Here is a 21,176-nt window from a genome sequence, read left to right as displayed (position 1 = left end):
GAAATGCAAAAGAACTAACTCTGGCCAAAAATAGGCCCAGCTAATTAACAAAACCCTGTTAAAAGGGGCACCCGGCAGCAAGCATAGCCTTTCTTCTCAAAGCGATGGTCAATATTGACTGTCTCAACAGCCAGCCCTCAAGATCACCTCAACTTGAGCAACTGCTCAGCTGGTGAGACTCAAAAAATCTCTTTGTGCCCTACCCTGGTTTTCTTTCATAATGCTTTAATGCTGTGCAGTGTTAGAGAGCTCTGCCTTCCTTAACCACTGTAATAAATACATATCAATCTCTTTCAAGTTTGATAAATAGGGAAACTAAAAGCTTTGTCTGGATCTGCTTTTTCCATTCAATTAATACAACACAATACCAGAGCAATCAATTATTGAAGAGAAACACAAGCCAGAGCTTTCACAAACACACTACTCCAGTAGCAATTTATTACAAATTAATAGCATGATGCAATTCCTCCTGCATCAGGAGAGCTGGGAATCAGCTGCACTGTCAAGCTACACCAGCCACAAAGACTTCGGAGCTGCCATTCACTCCAGTGAATGAGTGCCAGCACTCCATTCATTAGCACAAATAAGCTGGAGGTGGGAGCAGGGATGCAAGGGAGCAAGAGGGATGGACAACTGACGGACAAACTGGAGTCACTTCTACTTTAAGGGGTTTCTGCCCATGAAACAACATGTTTTGTAGAGGAATAATCGGTTTTTGCACATCTTTCAGATGTGCCAGAACTCAAAAGCATGCTCAGTGTGCAGGGCTGGCTACACTGCACATGCTCATCACTGCATGAAAGCAATGCCGAAGTTGAAGATAAGCAGAGTTTATCAATATGCAGAATTTACCAGTATGCAAGTATGATAATTCATATTTGCATGTTTAAAATGACACCTGCTCAGCAGGAAGCTTCCAATGTTTTGCACATGCTGCCCTTAACAACAGGTTTTCCCCAAAATGACCTTCTAAGACTCGTATTAGAGATGAATCCCACAATAAAAATACATTTCTGCTTCAGCAAAGCAGTTCAAATGCCAACCAGCCAGAAAGATACTTCACATTTCACCAAGCTATTGCTCTGGAAGTACTCACAACAACCACCTCAAAAGCCACATGGGAATTGCCACAGGCATGTCAGTGAGTTCAAAGCTCTTATTTAATGTGCTTCTTGCTAGAAATCATCTGAGCACACTGATCCTCCAAATGGATGGAGTAAAGGCAAATGCATCAGTCCTTAGCACTGGGAAGATGTTACACTGCAGCAGACTGATATCTCCAGCAGCGTGCCAGACAAGCAAGCAATCAATCTCCCCCCACCCCAAAACCACAGGGGAGAGCAGACACCAAACCAAAACCAATCTTCCCTTGATGGCTTTTCCTGTTTCCAATACACACCGAGGAAGGAACTTCCCCGATAAACAGGAAGACACACCGCCACCATTACTGTTTTCAACTCCATCAGCAAACACATCCAATCTCTGCCCCTGCCCCTCTGTCCAACACAGAGGAGTGACTTTCAGGACACCAAACCCAGCTTGTTTTCACCAAGTGACCTCTCAGCTCCGTTACCCCATGGTGTGAAATGTGGTGCCCTCCTGCCCTCGCCCGCAGCACAGCAGCAAACTCACCTCCATTTCTGATCGCTCGGATCCCCCGATGGAAATCTTCAAAGCTGATGACTCCAAGTCCGCTCGGATCAAGGTACTTTGTTAGGTCCTTTACCTGCAACCACAAAATCAGCGTTACCCACAGAGCCCTTTGGGGAAATAGCATCTTCCATCAAGCAACACCTTGTAACCCATTTTTCCTCCTCCCAGGAAAAAGATTTGAGACTGAACTTCTTACGCTGACACCAAACTGTGGCTGTTCTCGCAGGGACCATTAGTAATCACTACAAAGGGTTAATCAGGACTTGGCTGGAGCTGAAAATGTTGCTTAATCTTGAAACATAGGTTAGGGCACTATTTCTTGCAAAGTGGTCCTGCTCTGCCAGGGATTTGTTTATCTCCATGGTTTTTAAGAGGCCCTATCTTAATTGGGAAAACTCAGTAATAGGCTGCCCAGTAGGAGGGCCCTGTTAAGAGGATTCAGTGATAATGAACTGCTCCACGTTACAAATTCAGGCCATCTAATTGAAACATTTTCACAATTAGACAATGCCCAAGGGGGACAGAATCACGTCAGCAGGATTAGGATGCAGTGCTGGAGCAGGCATGCACATGGAGAAAGGGCCACTCACAAGATCTGGACCTAGCAAGGATGATCTGGGCTATTCAGATGGAACAAGTTATAGTTTGAGGGCAAAACTGTGGCCATTCCTCACAGCCCAAAGTCTTCAAACAAGTGCATTTGGTTCTGTCCTTCCAGGCTGCCACAAGCAGAAAACCCTTTACACTGCTGATGCTTCTCAAGCTGGGACAATCAGGCATTTTTCCCTGCTTTTAAAAGATCCAACCTTCATTTTAAGAGATATTGAGGCACATTTGTCTATTTGACAGCCACATCCTGCAGCTGAGAAACAAACCCAGGAGGGAGTGTGTGCAAGAGGTGAAAGAAGGAATTGCACAATCAGCTCCACAATTAGCTCTGTACTCCAAAGCTGCCCACACCCTGCTCAACACAGGGACTACTCTTGCTCCTCCGGAGCTGATGCACTGGAGGAAGTCTGCAGGCAACCTGCAGTGAGGGATTTGTTCAGCTCTCATGAGCACAACCTTCTGTTGCCTTTTGTCTCACCCAGGTGATCTCTTGGTTTTGGTTTGTTCTTGGGGGAAGAAGCTGGTGAATCACCAAACATCTTCCAGGGAAGGAAACCTCACATCTAAAAAGGGACTTAACACTGGAGGGTGCGGAGGACAGGCATGGGGCTCGGAGCTACCTCATTATGCACACCAGCAGCAGGGCTGCTTTCTGTTTATTTTCCTAAACCCAGGTATGTGCTTATGCAGGAAACTCACATTCACAGCATGCTCAGAGACATTCACCTGCGCCTCCATGGAATTCTAGCATGTCTGGGGGAGGCAGGAGGTGTCTCTGCTTCAGACATCCCACCTCCCTGCAGCAGTGGCAAGTTTGCTGCCAGCAAGAAGGAAACCACAGTGCTGAGACCACAAAAACTCAACTGTACCTCTACAGGGTTGCCATGAGAGAATCCCCAAGCCCCAGCACAGCACAGGCTTACCCACCTGCCAGGTTGCTCCATCATGAACAGGGAGAAGCCAACACACAAGCACCTTTCCCACTTTTCTGGGGCAGTTTTGGTAGGTAACAAAACTGCTGAACTCACACAGCAGGTATCAACTGGGATGAGTCAGGCTTCTTGCATGTTAAACAAAGGTATTTTAGACTAATAAAACAACTCCGAGTGTGTCACTTCCAGTTTGTGCATCTGGCAGCTTCTTTCAAGTTCAAAAGCTGTAGCTTAATTTGTTATCTGTGTATACAGATAACAGAAATGCAAGTGACATTTAATCAGCCTATCAGCGATTATCATAACACACTCCAGTTTCTGCAACGATCCAGCTACGGTGACGCATGGGACATGCCAGGCAGGGCTGCTCACAGTGCTAGCAGCTTCTCAGGGACAAGCTGGGTTTCAAGCCCTTGTGTCAATCAGTACCCTAGCAAAGCACTGCTCCCGCACTGGTGCTTGTGCAAGAGACAGAGCAGCCACACAGGTATTTTGCTTATGCAAAAGAGCCACCATGTATTTACACTGAGCTGTGGGCAGGAGGAAATGAGGGGAAGTGTTCTTAAAACTTCACAACCCTGACATTACAGATGGAAACAAAAGCTACTGGGAAGCTCGAGCCCATGGTAGCATGCCTGTGCTGATCCAAACCTGCCTGTATCTGCTGTGCAGGCTTAAAAAGAACTCCAGCCAGCCTCTGCTCTCCCAGGACAGCTTCTCATGGGGGCTGGGAGGACTGGACAGGTACTGTTGGTGTTAATCATAGAATCACAGGCTGGTTCGAGGTGGACACAACCTTAAAGCTCATCCAGTCCCACCCCCCTGCCACAGGCAGGGACACCTTCCACTAGATCAGGTTGCTCCAAGCCCCGTCCAACCTGGCCTTGAACACTGCCAGGGATGGGGCAGCCACAGCTTCTCTGGGCACCCTGTGCCAATGTCTCCAATTTTAATGATGTTCGGTGCTCCCTCTCCTGCCCCCATCCTTTGTGAAGAAGGCCAGAACTGCACATGCTATTCAAGACACATCAAGACCTTGAGCAATGCCAAACAGAGGTCCTGGGTGTTACTGATACTCCTTGTCTTGTTCACAGCAAGCTGTCATGGCACTGAGCCACCCACACTGGAGCGGTCCCCAACAGCCCCAGCATCTCAGTCCTAGGTTCCAACTGTCAGTTTTCCCCATTTATTCATGTTGATGATAAACAGACCACCTTATTAGGACAGCTGGGAAAAACCCCAAGCACGGCAGCTCAAACTGCTTTAGATTAGCAAACCTTAGCAACTCTGAAGTCATGGATTTGTTGGGTTTAGCTGAAGGCTAATCTGCCAGCATGGAGCAGCTAACACCACACTCCTATTAGCACAGAAGCAAAAGTTAATATCATACCAAACTGCAACATTAAGGTAAAAACAAGCAGATACAAGCCACAGTCACAGGGAGGTTCCTCCATCTGGCCAGCAATAAATATTCAAAATCAACATTTCATTTATGCGTGTTTGTAGCTGGTTACAAACTCTTTATGTGTTCGAAACTGGTTAAAAACTCTTCTTGAAGAAGGGGCATCTAGAAATACAGAGCATTAAGGAGTCACAGAGGACGATGTGATTTAAATAGCCAATTTAAATCCTGGTGGAAAGCAAGAAGTTAAAACTACCTGAAGTTACTCTGTCTTAGGCTGGACAAGGACAGAAGCCTGCAGAAGAAGGACTGGTGGTGAGGTGCCCACCCTGGTGCTAGGGATGAGGCACAGAATGAGCTCCTGCCATAGGTCCCTAAGGGATTTCTCCTGCTGAGGGACATGGAGAGGGAAGCAGATTGGGGAGGAGGAGGAGGTCATCCGGCTTTTCAGCAACGGAACAGGAACCACTCACTGCACCAACCACATTACCACGTCTCCTTCAGTATTAAACAGCTCTGCACGCCTTGCCTTCCAAACCAGCAGGATCTGCTGTCAGCCACCACCCACCTCCCACCACCTCCCCTGACCGAGCCGCCTCCGAGCGCAGGGTCGGCACCACACCGTGCTGCTGTGCCACCTGCCAAGGCTCACAGCCACGCGGGGCACAAAGAGCTTCCCTGCTTCGACGCAGTGAAATCCCCTCACCGAGGGATCTCAGGCTTCAGCGAAGGCAAAGGCAACTCCAAAACCAGATGAACACAAAGGCTTGGCAGCCACTCCATGGAAGCTTCCCAGGAGGCGCGGGACTCCCCAGCTGCGCATGGCCCTGCTAGGCAGGCAGGAGGAAAAGGAAGCCCAGGCCTTTTCTCTACTCTTACGGATGCTCCATGTCTGTAGCACACAACATACGGATTCAACAGAACAAGATATACCCTGTGCCTGTATTAAGTGCTGTTGACCGGCCAGCAAAAACCTCCCTGTAACCCCTGAGCCCGCCAGAAGTTCTCCTTCATATTCTGGCAGAGCCTAGGCTGAAACAGCTTCCAGAAAGAAATTCTTCTGAGGGGTGAAATGAGGGTGGGAGATTTCTAGTGGTCACAGCAGTCAGGCACCCACAAGGAAGAGCCAGTGGAGCTCGGCTCCTACAGCCCTATGGTATCTCACAGAGATGATGCTTCCAGCCTAGCCATGACCAGGGCTACGTCCTGCCCTCCACACAAGCTACTTATTTGATGAAGACAGAGTAGTAAGTCAGCATTTCAGCACTGCTTTGCTTTACATGGACTCTGGAAGCAAATCCAAAGGAGACAAAAAGGAGGAATCAATACTGACAACGTATTCCTGATTAATATCCCCAAACACTCGAGGCAGGCAGCAAGTTCCCACTGTAACCAGTGCACCTGCAGTCTCACACATGCTGCAGTAAGCAAAGACAGATGCTTGTGCCTTGAAGTTGGTCCCTCCTTCCCTTGGAAAAGGTTTGACATGTCGTCTCAGTATTCAGAGTAATAGGACAAGCGCCAAGGTAAGTCACGGAAAAATAAGCCAGGGTGAAAAACTGGTCTGCTTAACAGATGATTTACACTCTCAGGCCCCCAAAGGAACCCACCACATGGATTATGTGCAAAAAGAACCCAGGGAGTTGTTTGAAAGACAAACAGACCTGTCCAGGTAAGGCACACCTTGCTAGACACTTACCCAGGGTCTGGTTCAACTGGGCACCATGCTTGGTGTGTTTCGGCCACTTGAGCAATCAACAAGGACAGACCAGTCTAGCCAGGAAAAAGCTTACAAAGCCAGTAAGACCATTCCAGATGCTGCCTGGGTGACACAGCATGCTCATTGCTGGCTGGGCCTTGATTTTAGCCCAAACCATCAGAGGAACCGTTAACACAACCACCCAAAAATGACCTTCCCAGGCTGAACTTGCTGACCTGATGGCAGCAGCCTGTGCTGGCTGGGGACTGATGCAAGAAACTACTTATAAGTAGCTCAAAACACAATCGCATATCACTTTTTAAAACCTGTTTCTACAGAAAGGCTAAGGTTTGGCCTAAAGAGTAAACGCTGAGACACTTAAACCAGAGCTTTGAAAGCAACCGCTCAGCAATTCCAGCAATTCCGTGGTGGGCAGAGAAAACGCATGGTTTCACATGTACATCCTTGAGCCCCTGGCACCTACACAGCTCCCCCTCGCAAATCCGCGCCAGGCCCGTGCACTTCTTGCCCCCACCTCTTCCCAAACTATTTATCAATAGAAATTTCTCTCTGCTGAACAGAATACTACAGGAGACTGACACGATTAAGGACCTTACCCTTGTCTCTTCCCCTCCAGAAGGAATGGGAGCTTTCATGGTCAAGTACAAACACAGAGCAAGGCAGGACCAGGCAAGAAAGCAGGGTCCACACTCAACAAGCTGCAGCTTCAGCTTCTGAAGGACCAGTCTCCACCTTTGAGGAAAGTCTATGGAGGGAAAGCTGCTACCCCTCTGATAGGCAAGGGCTGTGGGGATGACACACTGGGGGAAGAGACTAACCACACCTTTTCACCATCACCATTGTCAGGCCAGAAAGGTTTCCAAAACACTGATGGAGCTGTTTAATCAGCTTTGCATGACCAAGCACAGTGCACACGGACATGGTTCCCCACATCTGGATGTCTGGCTCGGACACTGGCTCTGAAGTAGTACAAACAAAAAAGAAAACTTTGCTTTTCCTCTAATGCTGAGGTTTTTTTATCAGCCCCTAGTTATATCCTCCAGCACTCCCCTTTGCTGCCTGCATGCTCTGCTGCTTGGGTCTCTGCTGGCCTTGGTGAAAGGCTCCACTCTATGTCAAACACACCCCAAGCCAGCTGTTATCTTCTGTTTGGCTTTAAAAACGGCTGCTCAAACCACCCCTTGGCTTGTAGGAGGTTTACAAGGGCCTGTTTGCAGACAGCCTGCTGTGTCCAGCAGTACCAGGTTTGTCTACTTCGTGCTGCCACTAAGAAGGGACTTGCAAGCAAAACAGAGGATCAAAATCATCCTAAAATCCAGTGGGTGCTGGATTTTTAAACATAGGGAAGTTATTTACACTTAATAACCAGGTCCAGACCAATTCTGGGTCCACAAAGCCTGCTTGACTGCAACACGACATGACAAACCTCTTGCATGACTTTGACTATACAATTCTGTCTGCAAGAAGCTCAGATCTGCTCTGAGCATCTTTTATCTTTGGGGGGAGAACAGTATCATAATCCACACACCCCTGAACTGAAATGAAGAGAAAGCCAAATGCCACATTGTCGTAACAGCCAGCTAAAGGGGATTTTTAGCTAGCAATATAGAGTGCAGGAGAGGGCTCACACCAGATGCTCCTCTCTTTATGTTGAGACAGATCTTTGGCCTGAAGTGGATACTGGAATTTAAGAGACCTAGCACATGGAATGTGAAAATCTCATGGTTATTATGCAAAGATGGATGGATGCAGCATCTCTACCTTCTGCACTTGACTGAAGGGTATGAGCCAACGTACTCCTTTGTTTTTAAAAACCCAATTTGTCTCTCAAGGGCTAAACCCCTTCAAGGAAAAAAAAAAAAATTTAAATGCTAATTACAGAAGCCAGCTTCTTTGTATTTTTTAATCTTCAGGAAACATGCTGGAACTGCTGAACCTTCTGCAGCCAAATTCCGGAGCAGCATGCAACTTCCCAAAGACACAGCAGTCCCTATACAGCCATTCTCTTTAGGTCATGCAGTCGCTCAATCAATGGGTTGCAATGTGATCAGCTGAAATGAATTGACCCTGTTAATGCAGCATTTGTCTGGGGTAAGACCACATCCATCCCCCCGCTTCATCAGCATAAACAAGCAGGCCAAGTGGAAGGCTGAGAACTTGGGATTGCACTGGCTCCAGCAATGTATATAGGAACCGGCTCCGTAATTCCTTAAAGGATCTGGCACTCCAGAAAGCAGGAAGAACCTCAGAGCAAGTGTCTGTTCTGCTGCAATTACACCTCATTAACTAACCTTTGAAATACCCTCAAGGGGCAGATCTCATTACAGGCAGAAGCAGTGGGCAATTGTGAGTAAGTGGTGCAAGAGCCACGTTATTTATTGCGCAAGTGGCAGCACTTATCCAGGGCTGCTGTGAGTGTGCCCCTCTCTGAGCCTTTTCTGAGCTCTCTGACCTCCAGGAGGAGATCAGTCTGGCCAAGTCTCTCTTTAAAGGGCCACCATAAGCAACACCCCAAGATGATGCTTTCTGCAATGTCCCTCCCTAATCTTGCGCAGACATCAGTTCACTTCTCCTTATTGTCACTTCAGTCCCAGAAGCTTTGAACACTGCAGGGCCTTCCACTATCAGCCTAATACCTGAAATAAAAAATTGAGACATCTCTCGGAGGAGACAAAGAGGAAGATTCAGCCTGGTTAATCTCAACTTTTTCTGCTACAGAAGAAATAATCAAACCTATTGTTTAAGGCAAATCAGGGAATAATACTCCACCAGCCTGCAGTATTTTAAGAACCGGAATGGCAGAGGGATCACCTACAAACCAAGGGAGAGAAGGCCCAGCAGCTCAGTCATTTCCTTTGATCACTTTGATAGCTTCCAGTTCAAAGCAAGCTCCCATTTTTCCCTACCTGCCCAGGAAGACGATATCCTCACCCTTCAACACATCCACCTGCCTACCAAATCCTCCTCCCCCCTTCAACACATCCACCTGCTTACCAAATCCTCCTCCCTCCTGTTTATCCAGGAGAAAGCTGCTCAGCACACCATCTACCTCTGATGCATGTCACCTACTCAGGCAGTTTCTACACCAGTCTCACATTCAGGTGACTTCAGCCCTGAACCATGAGTCACACTGCCACTCACCAGCCTGCCCCAGGGTCAGTCCAGGCACAGGAAATACCAGAGCAGAGATGTGGATACATAACAATCAGGAGAGAATTCTGTCCCCGGCAAACTATCACTTTCCCGTTGTGGAAAGGGAAGGAAGAGGTCTCATGTCAATTATGAGCCCCAAGCTGATGCAGAGGAGCAAATCTGCCTTGCCTCCCTCCCAAAGCAGCTGCCAGAACACCACATGCATCAGGAGCAAAGGAAAAGGCTTTCCTTTAAACACTCAAAATTCAACAGGAAGAAGAAAGAGAAGCCAGAATATGCTTTAAAGAGCTGGCAGCCAAAAAAGCCTGAGGACGCATATCCTTCCTGCCCAGCCCCACAAGAAACCAGAACAAATCACTGCTTCCAGCCAGGCCCTCAGTGCACAGCATGGAGCCAAACTGCAGGAGGTCTTCACCACCCCAAATCCCTCACTCAGCAGTTCTGTTTTTTTTTTTTTATCTGCTGGTAGAAATTCTTCTGGTCTGACCCACATAACAGACCTGAGCACAGGACCTTTTGGAGTAACCCTACTAGCTCCAAGGCTTGCCTTTGAGCAGCAGCATACCTCTACACTCACCACAGCATCAGGAGCTTTGTCACATTTTCAAGCGTGCCCTCCAAGATCAAGTATGGCTATTTCCAAATTGTCCATCCACTGTTGTCTCTGAAGCATAGAAATGTATTTAAAGAAACACCTTCAAGGATGTTTTGGAAACATTAAGAGGAACGTGAGTTACACTGAAATGGTTTTATCCAGGTCTAATTGTGTTTGTCTCAACTGCTCCAGATTTCCTGTCGCTACCTAAGTGCTCAAAGGCTTCCAGCCGCAACACTCTACTACAGACATATTCATTTGCTTAGTGAAACTTGAAAAGTGCTCTTCCTCCACCCTCCAGAACATGACAAGCTTTGTTTCTAGTTTTTGTTCCTCTAATGACAGGGGAAACCTGTTCTCACCCTTCCAAACACACAGCTCAGAGGCAGGAGACTGCGCTGAAGGAAAGGTTTAGTCAGCGCTCAGTTACTTCTTACATAAAGCACATGCATTGATGTAGGCTGGAGCCACCCTCGGGGGGAAGAGCCAGGCACCACAACCGGGCAGAAACCGGGCAGGATTTAAGGGCTGATCCGACCAGACAGAAAGCAGCTCCACAGAACGCACCAGACGGTCACACGCTGAGGACCAGAGTTTTAAGATGCTGAGCATTTTGCAGCTCCTAGTCTAGTTTTGCGTAAAGTCCACTGCAACACATGCAGGTATGTCTGCAATGGGGGCTCTCTGGTTACAGCTCAGATTCTCCAGGCTTATAAAACCAAGACTGCAGCTTCTGCTTCTCTCTTCTCCCAGCCAGGTGAGAAGCCCCTATGGAACATCCCAGAATAAAATAAGTCTTCAGATAGAAGATTTATCAACTCACCCTCTCCAAAACTTGATGTATTGTGCTACAATCTCTGTAACGAGCTCATAACAACACGAATAGGAGAAGCCTCTTACTGCCAATGCACAAACCAGAAAACCGTAAGAGCAGGGGCAGTGAGCTGCATCTCTCAACTTGCAAATTTTGGGAATCTGGTGAGCACAACAAGCCTCTCAGCTGCAGAGGTGAAGCCCAGGTGAGTGCAAGACACGAGCCTGTCCCCAACCAGGCAGCTAAATACTAGAGAGCCAAGTGTAAGAGAGCCCCCTGCCCTTCCCCAGCCAGGCTGAGCCTGCCACACTGTCACAACTAAGTTTACTGTAACACAAACTAGCGTGATCCAGAGCCCAGCAAAGCAGAAAGACTCATTTCCTCTTTAGAACTGCTTCAAGTTATTCCCCTCCTTTTGGGAACTCTTCCCACAGCCCTCAGAAAGTGCTGTTTGTGCAGAGACAAGTACACAAAGCAGACATGCCAGAGGTGGGGAAGCCCACAGCAGGTTCTAGGTGCTGAGGTAGGTCCTCAGAAAAAGGAAGAGGAGGCTGAGATGCCATGTACAGCGTGGAAAACCCAGGACTTCAGAGTGGGATTGCAAGCACTGGCTGTACAAGCTTCACCACAACACACACACCCCCCCCCCCCCACCATGGTGATGTTAATGCTTCTCCAGTGCCCACCACGCGCCCAGCACCATCAGCTCCTCCAAGCAGAGGAGCAGGAAGAGGTCTGGATTCTGCTCCCCACACTCCACCATGGCTTTGCAGGTCTCTGCGGGTCTGGCAGCCAAGTCACCTTTCACCAGGTACCTGCCTCCATGCTCCAGGCTTTCAGTTCTACCTCTGCTACCTTCATCCCTCCTTCATCCACTACACCCCTGACAAGGCACCACCAAGGGATGGATGCTCCATCGAGCCTGAGGAGTGCTGCACAACGTCCAAGAGTCAGTTCCCTGCTGCACACAAAGGTCCCCAGCATCCCCTGATACACACCAAAGTCTCCAGCACCTCCCTTGGACCTTTCAGGGCAAGCAGTCTCCCACAAGCTTTGCTTCTGCTCTTTGCATCCTTTCACTGCGCTCCTGCCAGCACAGCAGGCCCACAGCTCCAAGCAGTCAGGACAGGGATTAGCTAGCTGCTGCATCCATTTAGCAGGCATAGGACGAAAACTTCCACAAGGATATCCAGATTTTTTTTCAACGTATAATCTCCGCATGCAGTGGGATGGGTGAAGACCTGCCACTGCCCTGGCAGAAAATCAGGAATATGGCCATGCAGAGGGGAGGGAACAGATGCCTCTGGAGCCAAAGGTAGTGGCAGAGGCCACCGAGTCCTGATCAGCTTTTAAAGCCAAGGTAGAGCTTAACATTACTTCCCCATTCGAAGAGCTTCCCTTTCGGCACAGCTACACTCTCCCTGAGCAGGAGGCGGTCCCAGGAGCAGCCCCATATCCCGTGCCGTGCTCAGCACCGCGGAGCAGCCATGTGGCACAGCAGCGCTCTGCCCTGCCCTTGACAGCTTCTGCTCTCTAAACCTGATGGATGGTCTGGGCTCCTTTTACCCCTGACCACTTTGCTCGAGTCCCGGTTCCTACTGGACTCTGGCACATGGATTTTCCACAGGGCTGTCGGCAGCCCGCTCCGCCGAGTCACGCCGGATTATGCAGCTCCCAGCACCAGGTCCTCTCCCTCTGGATTTACTCCTTCTTGGGAGAGAAGAGTAAGCAGGAACAGCCCGTCAGTCTGCAAGCTGAAAACCCCTTCCAGTAGCAGTGACTCAAGCACATTGTGACACTGCTGGTATTCGACCATGGGATGTTGGAGCAGAGGGAACAGGAGCTCTTCTTTCCGACAACCTATAATGCATTACTAAAACCCAATGAAATGGGAGCCTAGCAGGCTGCTTACAGCATAACCCGACAGAGGGACATTCAGCCTGCAAAGCCTGGCCACCAGCTGTAACAATCCCTTGTAACACAGGCAGCAGAGCTGCTTTTCCCATAGAACATCATGGGGCATCACCAGGGCTGTCACCCACTCGACCTCAGTGGCTTCTGCAGTGCTGGGGCTACACTGGAGCCAGGACCCACATAGGCAACGCCAGAATGGGTGTCATTTAAGCAAGCACTCACATCTGCATCTAATACCACTGCCAAGATTGATTGCTCCGGCTTAATTACGCATCAAATAAGGTAACACTCGCTGAGCAAATTCAGCAGCTCAGTGTCACTGGTGTTTCCTTCTATTAAAAGGGGTTTTGCTGTTACAATATGAGGAGCCCAAAAGGCAGAAGCAGTGCTCGGAGCATGCCAAGCACCATGCAGCCTCCAGGCATTTCTCTGCTTTCAGACCTGTTTTCTCCCTGGACAGGGAAGAGTACCTGACCAAAACTAGGGCTAATCAGGCAGCAGGATGTTCCCAGCGACATAGCAGCAGCAGTGGAGCCCATCTCAGACCCACAGCTCAACAGGGCTCCCACCTCCATTGAGGAAGCCCCAGCCCCAAAACCACAACAGTGGTGCAGGTCTCCAGTAGAGACTCTACAGAGAAGGGGAAACCTTATCATGAACTAAAGTTTGGGAATAAGAGATGACTTGTCCAACTTGGAGCAGCGCAGAAAGCCCAAGCTGGCATTTCCACTGCCCCATTACATCTTCAGGGATATTCCTTGGTTTCCCCAAACAAGGTTCATGTCAGGTACCACTGATATTAGCTGTGACCTACCCTACTCGTATGGAAGATGAGCTGCTTTTGAGCCTGTGGGTGTCTTCCTGCTATCAAGCAGAAACACACAAAGATATTAAGAAGCTATTAAGTGATTTTTCAGCTTTATGAAACCCACGATGTCTCTCCCACTGTGCTTGACGGAATTCCTGTCTCCACTGGGAAGCCTCAGACCTGGACCTCCAGCTCAGCAGCAGCAGGGGCAAGCACCAGCCTTCAGCATCGTGCCACTCGTGCTTTACCATCATCATGCAACCTGGCCATGCGTGGACCTGCCTCCACCTGCATCATGCACAGGCCAGCGCAGCCACTGCCACCAGCAGCACTACAGTACAGCTCAGCACTGACCTCCTCCAGGCAGAAGCATCCTGTCAAAGATTAGTTTGAGAAGAATGAAAGACACAATGCTTTTATGGTGGACAATGAAGGCTTTGGGGGTGTCTGCTGGACTTGAAGCACCACAGTGGTACAACTGTCTTGCAGACTTGGTTTGGCTGGTTAAGTGAGCAGCTGCAGTGCAGATGTTCCCAAAAAGCACCATCAGGAGAACATCAGGAGAACAGCTCCAGAAAGCTTAGCACAGCACTGGGAACACACACTGTAGTCCAAGAGGAGGTAAAAATGCTTCTGGCATGTGGGAGCCATGCAAAAGTCACTGGAACTACAAAATGCACAATTCCCCAAGGACACAGGCACATTTCACAACGTGAACACAGTAGCAAGACCTCAAATCACCACCTAATCCTACTCATCTCATGACAGCTCATGGTCAGACCTGATGAGTCAGATGGCACTTTAAGCTTCAAGTTGTTGGAGCTCGCTTTCTGCCATGTCACACAGTATCACACTATGCTAGAGATTGGAAGGGACCTCGAAAGATCATCTAGTCCAATCCCCCTGTCCTTACCAGCACCGTGCTCCCCAACCACAGCACACCAGATACAATGAACCACTGGTGAAGCCCTGCTGCTGCTATGGAGAAGCTCACCAAAACCAGCCTGGCAGGATTTTAGTTGCATTCTCCATGGGTGTCCAACTTATGCAAACAAGCAGAGGGAAAGGCTGGCATTGCCCAATCCAAGCTCACATGGAGGAACCAGTCACAGAATCCCAGACTGGTTTGGGCTGGAAGAGACCTTAAAGCTCACGGACAGGGACACCTTCCACTAGACCAGGTTGCTCCAAGCCCCGTCCAACCCGGCTTTGAACACTGCCAGGGATGGGGCAGCCACATCAAAGGACTAGGAAGGCTGCCCTATGAGGGAGGGCTGAGAGCTGGGTTTGTTCATTCCACTGACTGCTCCCACAGGGCCTGTACCAGTGGCTTTCAGGGCTGGGAACCCATTGTCCCAAGAGAGAGGGGAAGGCAAGGGTGGCCCAGTGAAGCAGCTCACACTGCCCAAGCAGGGCCGGAGCCCACAGCTAATGGGAAACCATTTGTTTTGCAAAAAATCAAAAGCCATAAAGAAAGAAAAGAAGGTGCTGGGCTCCGAGTGGATCTCATCTGACAACGAGCAGCATACCAAAGTCAAAGCAAGAATAAAACAGAAAAATTCTGTAGGCAATCGTTGTAATGACTGTCAATTACTGGCTGCATTGAGTTCCACCATGATCCAAGCGACTCTTGATATGCTCTGGGAGCCTTCATTGTAAGCAATACCAGGTCAAAACCACTCCGAAAGAGCTGAATCACTGTGTTGTGGTGCAGTACCATATTCCAGTTGGCTAATTACGATGACCCCAATCCAACCATTATTAGTCAGAAAATACCTCCTGCTCCTGAGAAGGGAGAACCTCCTGTGAATCAATCTGTATCTTATGGAGACCAGCCCCACACCAGGGGGCAAACATTAAGCAAAACTTCAGAAGCATTTTTATTGCTTAAACCCCCCAGCTGCAGGAAAAAGCCTTTGCAAGCATTTTTAACAAATAACTACACATACACACACCGAGAGCCTTTAGAGGGGTCCATTTCCCCTGCCATGGCTCCTGACCCAGCCTTTGGCAGCACTCGCCCAGCACAAACTGCCCTCACAGCTGGGAAGTGCCACATCCATACCCTGCTTCCCTGGAAATCCCAGGTTTGTCCCTTTGCTCCCAGCATTTGCCAACTCTGCAAAGGTCGAACTGATGCTTTTTCTTTCTCCTGGGTGATGGAGAGGGGAGAATGTTTCTTTATTTGCAGAAATGATCTCACAGTCCAGAGGAGCACATCTAACTTGTACCAAAGCCTGTAATTAAAATACATCAGCAATAGCTGTATTCTCAACGTGAAGGAGAGAGGAAGAACAAAAGGGTTTCTTAAATAAACTGGTAGCTGGGATAAAATTACCCTCCCAGCCCGTGCAGACAAACCGTGCCTTTGAGTATTCACAGTCCTGCCAGGCTGCATCCAGAGGGATAAGCCATCGATCTGATTATGGCCGCAAGCATCATCGGAAAGATCTGTTTGTGGTATGAGACGCTCCAAACCCTTCCCAGCCATTCCGGGAAGGAATGCCTTCAAGAAGCTCAGAGCCAAAACTTAGCAGGAAAAGGAAAAACCCGGGAGCACAGAAATCATCTCTTTATAGGAGTCTTTGAGACATTTACAAACGAATAAACTTTGCAAATTCCATTTTCAGCTGAGCAGCAGCCACCCTGCCCAAAATACACCGCATGCAATACGTTGCCTTGGGAGCGTTTTCCCCCCCAAGGGAAAAAGAAAAGCTTCCATCCTCAAGCTCCCGCAGAATACGGATGTGTTATTAGTGACAATAAACCACCCTTTGAAGGGGGAGGAGGACAGAAGCAGCCAAGCTGCGGCTGCACCCGGCCAAACCAGCCCAGGCTGCAAGGTGAGGATGGGCCAGGAACCAGCAAAAGGAATAGCAGCTCCACCGGGAATTCCTGCGGTGAAGAGCTGGGCTCTCGGTCAAAACAAGCAAAATATTTCAGATGCGTTCCTCTCCCAAAACACGCGCTGTGTCCACAGGCATGCTCACCCTCGCACACCCACAGCACTGCCCTGCTGCAAGCCCAGCTCTGCTCCCAATGGGATGGTTTGGGTTGCAAGGGACCTTAAAGCTCCTCCAGTCCCAACCCCCTGCCACGGGCAGGGACACCTTTCACTAGACCAGGTTGCTCCAAGCCCCGTCCAGCCTGGCCTTGAACACTGCCAGGGATGGGGCAGCCACAGCTTCTCTGGGCACCCTGTGCCAGCTCCTCAGCACCCTCCCAGGGAAGAACTTCTGCCTAAGAGCTCATCTCAGTCTCCCCTCTGTCAGGTTAAAGCCATTCCCCCTTGGCCTGTCCCTGCAGGCCCTTGTCCAAAGCCCCTCTCCAGGTTTCTTGGAGCCTCTTTAGGCACTTGACCAGAGTGGACACCAAAGTTTAACAGCAGTTAAAACCCCTGTAATGTACAGCAGCAGCAGCAACACAGTTGGACATAATTTAAACTTTACTCACATTGACACAGCCTGCGAATCCATGCAGGATAATTTTAGAAATCTCTTTATAAGCAAAGCCAGCATTTCCTCTGCTCAAAGGGTGCAAGAGCCCTCCAAAATATAAATAAGAATTGAGGTTGCCTTATGACAGAGATCCAAACTGTTAGATTTCACAGGGAAGTGGGAGAAGACTGAGGGGAATAGGGAGGGTGTCCAAGATCAGATGCAATGTCAGCAACTCTGAGAGGACTACACTGGAGGTAAGAAGCATTTGAGCCAGGGTCTGTGCACAGTTCCCAAGGGATCCATCAGAGATGAGCTGGAAAAGCAAGCCTGAATTCACTGAGAAGGGGAAGGCACTAAAGAGCTGTGGTTTAAGAGTCATGGAATCCACTAGGTTGGAAAAGACCTTTAAGATCAAGTCCAACTAAAACTAAAGCCCAGGACTCTTTGCAGGTGCTGCCTGGAGCAATACCTGCTACTCCCAAAATGTGAGTTCTGCAGCACTCAGCTCAGGCTGGGCACTCACTCACTACAAGAAGCTGAAAAGGTGGTGGGAGGAAAGCACAACAAACCCGATCAAAAGCTGAATACGGAGATGAAGGCTTATAGTCAAGGACAGATACTGAAAGGATGTAAACGTTCAAGCAAGCAAAACAACTCACATTGAAATGAAGCTTGACCTGCTCATCAAGAGAAAAAATAAGGCTGAAGTTCTTGTGAGAGCACAGAGATGTTGTAGAGCTCGGGGTGCTTGAAAGTAAGTTACACAAACTCTGGGACTTCTACTTAGTGGAGCAGTGAGATCAAGCGGCGCAAGAGGCTCTTCCACCCCAGTTGTCTTCTAGAGCTAAAGAAGAACAAAACCAGGGAGGGAAACCCCGAGATGCCAGCAGCGCAGCCTCTGCTTATGCCTTAACAAACACTTGGCGCTCCTCTGCCCCAACCCTGCATTTCTAGAGCAACAATCTTGTGAGAAAAGGCTCTGCCTCTGTCACCAGTGGGACAGACACGGTGCAACCATACAACAGGTGAGACAAACCATCGATTTGCTGGTTTAAAAATCACTGTACAACAGCCTTACATTCTGTATAACCCACAGAACTGCAAGACACAACCCTCCTTGCTTTATGAGGCGACATGAAAGTTAAGTGTGCCTCTACTTCCCAACTCCCTGCCTAACCAACCTTACTGCAGGCTTTGGTACCAGCCAGAGGGATCCCCTTCATTGCTGCAGCATGCACAGAGCTCCAAGGGAGCATCCCTTCCTTGCTGGAGTGTGGCAATAAAGAGGAAGAAAAGGAGACGGCAAAAATGCCCCATCCCAGGCCGGGTGGATGGGGCTTGGAGCAACTTGGTCTAGTGGAAGGTGTCCCTGCCCATGGCAGGGGCTTGGAACTGGGTGAGCTTTAAGGTCCCTTCCAACCCAAACCAGTCTGGGATTCTGTGATTCTATGACAATACAACACCATTAGAAGCTGCCTCACATGCTACTCATGAGCGGTCCAGATGTTCCACATCCAAAGTCAAGTTGGCTTCAAGGCTTTTCTACCCCACATCTTGTTTACAAGTACAACAGGTCCTAGCAAGCTTTCCAAGCAGCACAATGGTCAGTGTCTACCAAACACCCCCATTACAGAGTGCTGGAGGACCTCCACATGGCTGTATCGTCCTTGCTCAAGCTCACCCCTATTTAGGGTGTCACCTCACTGCTGGGACCTGGGCATCATCCTTCCCATACACCTTTTACCATGGAGAGCCCCAGTCCCTATCAATTTTTATCACTTCGGAGAAGAACAAACCAGCTTTAGATTTCCATGCCTCGATCTCTTCTAGCCCATGCCAGCACTGCACCACCGATACATACCCCAGCCATGAAATGCCTTAAGGCAGTCTTTCAACTACTCAATCTACTTAATCAAAAAAACCCCAACCCAAATTCCAAATCAAGCCCCCCCCCGCCCCCGTTGCTCTACGCATTATTTTCATCATGCAAACTGAAAACCCCATCCTAAGGGATTCACAGTCATGTCATTTTTAGGGAATAAATGCCAGCTGGCCTCTTTCCTTTGACATTTAGCTAATAATTGTTTCAGCCAAGTAATCCGACAGCGCTGAGCTCAGTAGCCCATAAATGCTGCTGGTGTTTTACTGAACGCTAAGACAACACTTGCGGCTCTCCAACTCCCTGGTACATATGGTTACACACACATGAGCCTTCCTCAGCCCTCCAGCCCTCTTATGAACCAGCTGATGATTTGTGCTCTGCTTAAATGTAGCTTTCCACCCCACCACCACCGCATGCGTACCTTCCATGCACACACCCAGAAACAGGGAGGAAGGAGGCAGAAAGGAAGGAAGCAGGTACCTCCTTGATAGTAAGAGGGCTGGAATTTGCTTCTCATTAACAACTCCCAGCCAACTGCTACCCAACACCTTCTTGAGCCATCCAACCCAGGAACCTCTTTCAAGCTTCCCAGTTCCAGATGTACTGCAGCACCCTGAAGATTCCTTTTAGTTGCCTCAACATCATTTCACTGACCCAGTGACACTCCTATCCCTTAACTTTCACCCAAGGTGGGTTTCCATTTTCCAAAAGACCTCTTTTTGCCCCAAGTTACATCTGCTTAACACAAAACAGGTCAAGAAACTTCACCAGAACATCCCCCTTTATTACTCTGCATGTCTGCTGGGAGCTCACAGAGCCCACCACAACCCCCTCCTCCCTCACACTCAGTGTGCCCTCATGCTTATCTAAGCTGCAGGCTCCTAATAACCCCTCTTGCATGCAGAGGAAGCCCAAATATTACTTCTTCTCCATTGACGGGCTATGCAAAAGGAACCTGGCTGCACTCCCTAAGCTGCCTGTGTTACCTGTTGGCTCGGCTGCTGCCACATCACCCTCACTAGGGTGCTCAGCACTTGCTGTACAGAGACACAGTTGTTCTGCATGTTGGGAGTTAGTTATAAAAGCCTCTTGCTGGAGATAAATGCATCTAAAAAGCATAAAGTATTTCAGCAGAGACAGCGTCACTGGTAGCTGTGCTCAGCGGGAAGGAACAAGCCACTTCAGAGGGACAGCCAAGGTGAGGAGTCTACAGACAGCCACTGCTAAGTGGGGCCCACGCGAACAGGCAGCTCTTAGCAACACAAACCCTCCCTGGACATCCTGCTTCCCATGCACTTGGCCTTCTCCACATCAAGGGATAGGCGCACTGAGGCAAAGAGCCGCCTGGCCAGCTCCCACCATGCCCCAGAGCCACGGCCATCGCACCCGGGGTCCGTGAGCATCCATGGAGTGACACAACCTCGTGTTTTCTCTGCCAGCAAGAGCAAGGGGGGGAATGCAGGGAGCGCCTGGACCGCAGCAGGAAGATGCAAGTCAGAGGCTTTACACTGAATAAAGGTTCTCCCACCCAGCAGATGCAGCAGCACGCTGCTGAGATGATCTTGTAACACTCCCCGGTGCCATTACGCTACCTGGTTAACCACACGGTTAGGCGGTAAATGATCCACAGCAGGAATCTGGCAGAGAAGTTACACATCTGCACTTTATAGAGCTGTTTTCTATAAGAAATGCCTCTGTTTTATCTTTAAGAAGCATTTTCACTATGAGGACAGAGATGAAAAGCCCTTCCTCCACCAAAACACTCCTTCACACATGATGATTTGCTTTGTCATGCCACTTTAATACGTGCCCAGCAGCCTCAGCTGGAGAATTAAGGCAGATCTCCCGGGTGAGCACACAGGAACTTCCCAATACCTGCACGCATTAAAAGAGTAAATATTTTTTCTTGTAGAGACATCAGCATAGGCCAACAAACGGTGCACAAATCCATTCCCATTCCCTGGTATGCTGCTGGAGCTCGCTCCATTTTGGGTCATACCAGGCAGCTTCAAATTACATCACATCTGATCCGGTGCAAGGAAACACAAGCTCACCGTGATCGAAAGCAGCAGAAAGAAGGGGAAAAAACACAGACCCGGGATAAGCAAGGTAGCGCACACCCAGCGTGGGGACAGCAAGGCCACCCCGGGGGAAAGTAGCCGATCCCAAGATGCAGCTTCTGGTCCCTCAGACGCTGGAGCTGCTCACACCTCAATGTGGTACTGATGGAGAACAAAGAGAGGGGATGCGGGCG

At 49.2% G+C, this 21,176-nt stretch overlaps 1 protein-coding gene across 2 annotated transcripts in view; it reads right to left on the bottom strand.

The window, feature by feature from the left end:
• RAB11FIP3 (RAB11 family interacting protein 3) overlaps window positions 1–21,176 on the bottom strand; it is a 78,111-nt gene that overhangs the window by 56,100 nt on the left and 835 nt on the right. For both annotated transcript variants that reach the window (XM_057407948.1, XM_057407950.1), the window contains exon 2: window positions 1,633–1,726. In XM_057407948.1, the coding sequence (XP_057263931.1) occupies window positions 1,633–1,726 (94 nt within the window). The remainder of the gene's footprint in view (window positions 1–1,632; window positions 1,727–21,176) is intronic.

Source organism: Pezoporus wallicus, unplaced genomic scaffold (genome assembly GCF_028554395.1).
Source record: "Pezoporus wallicus isolate ANWC-B61680 ecotype Strahan unplaced genomic scaffold, APGP_CSIRO_Pwel_v1 contig_4012, whole genome shotgun sequence".
In the NCBI taxonomy this organism is placed as follows: Eukaryota; Metazoa; Chordata; class Aves; order Psittaciformes; family Psittacidae; genus Pezoporus; species Pezoporus wallicus.
The sequence above is the reverse complement of the archived record's forward strand: the minus strand, read 5'-3'. Positions and strand labels throughout refer to the sequence as shown.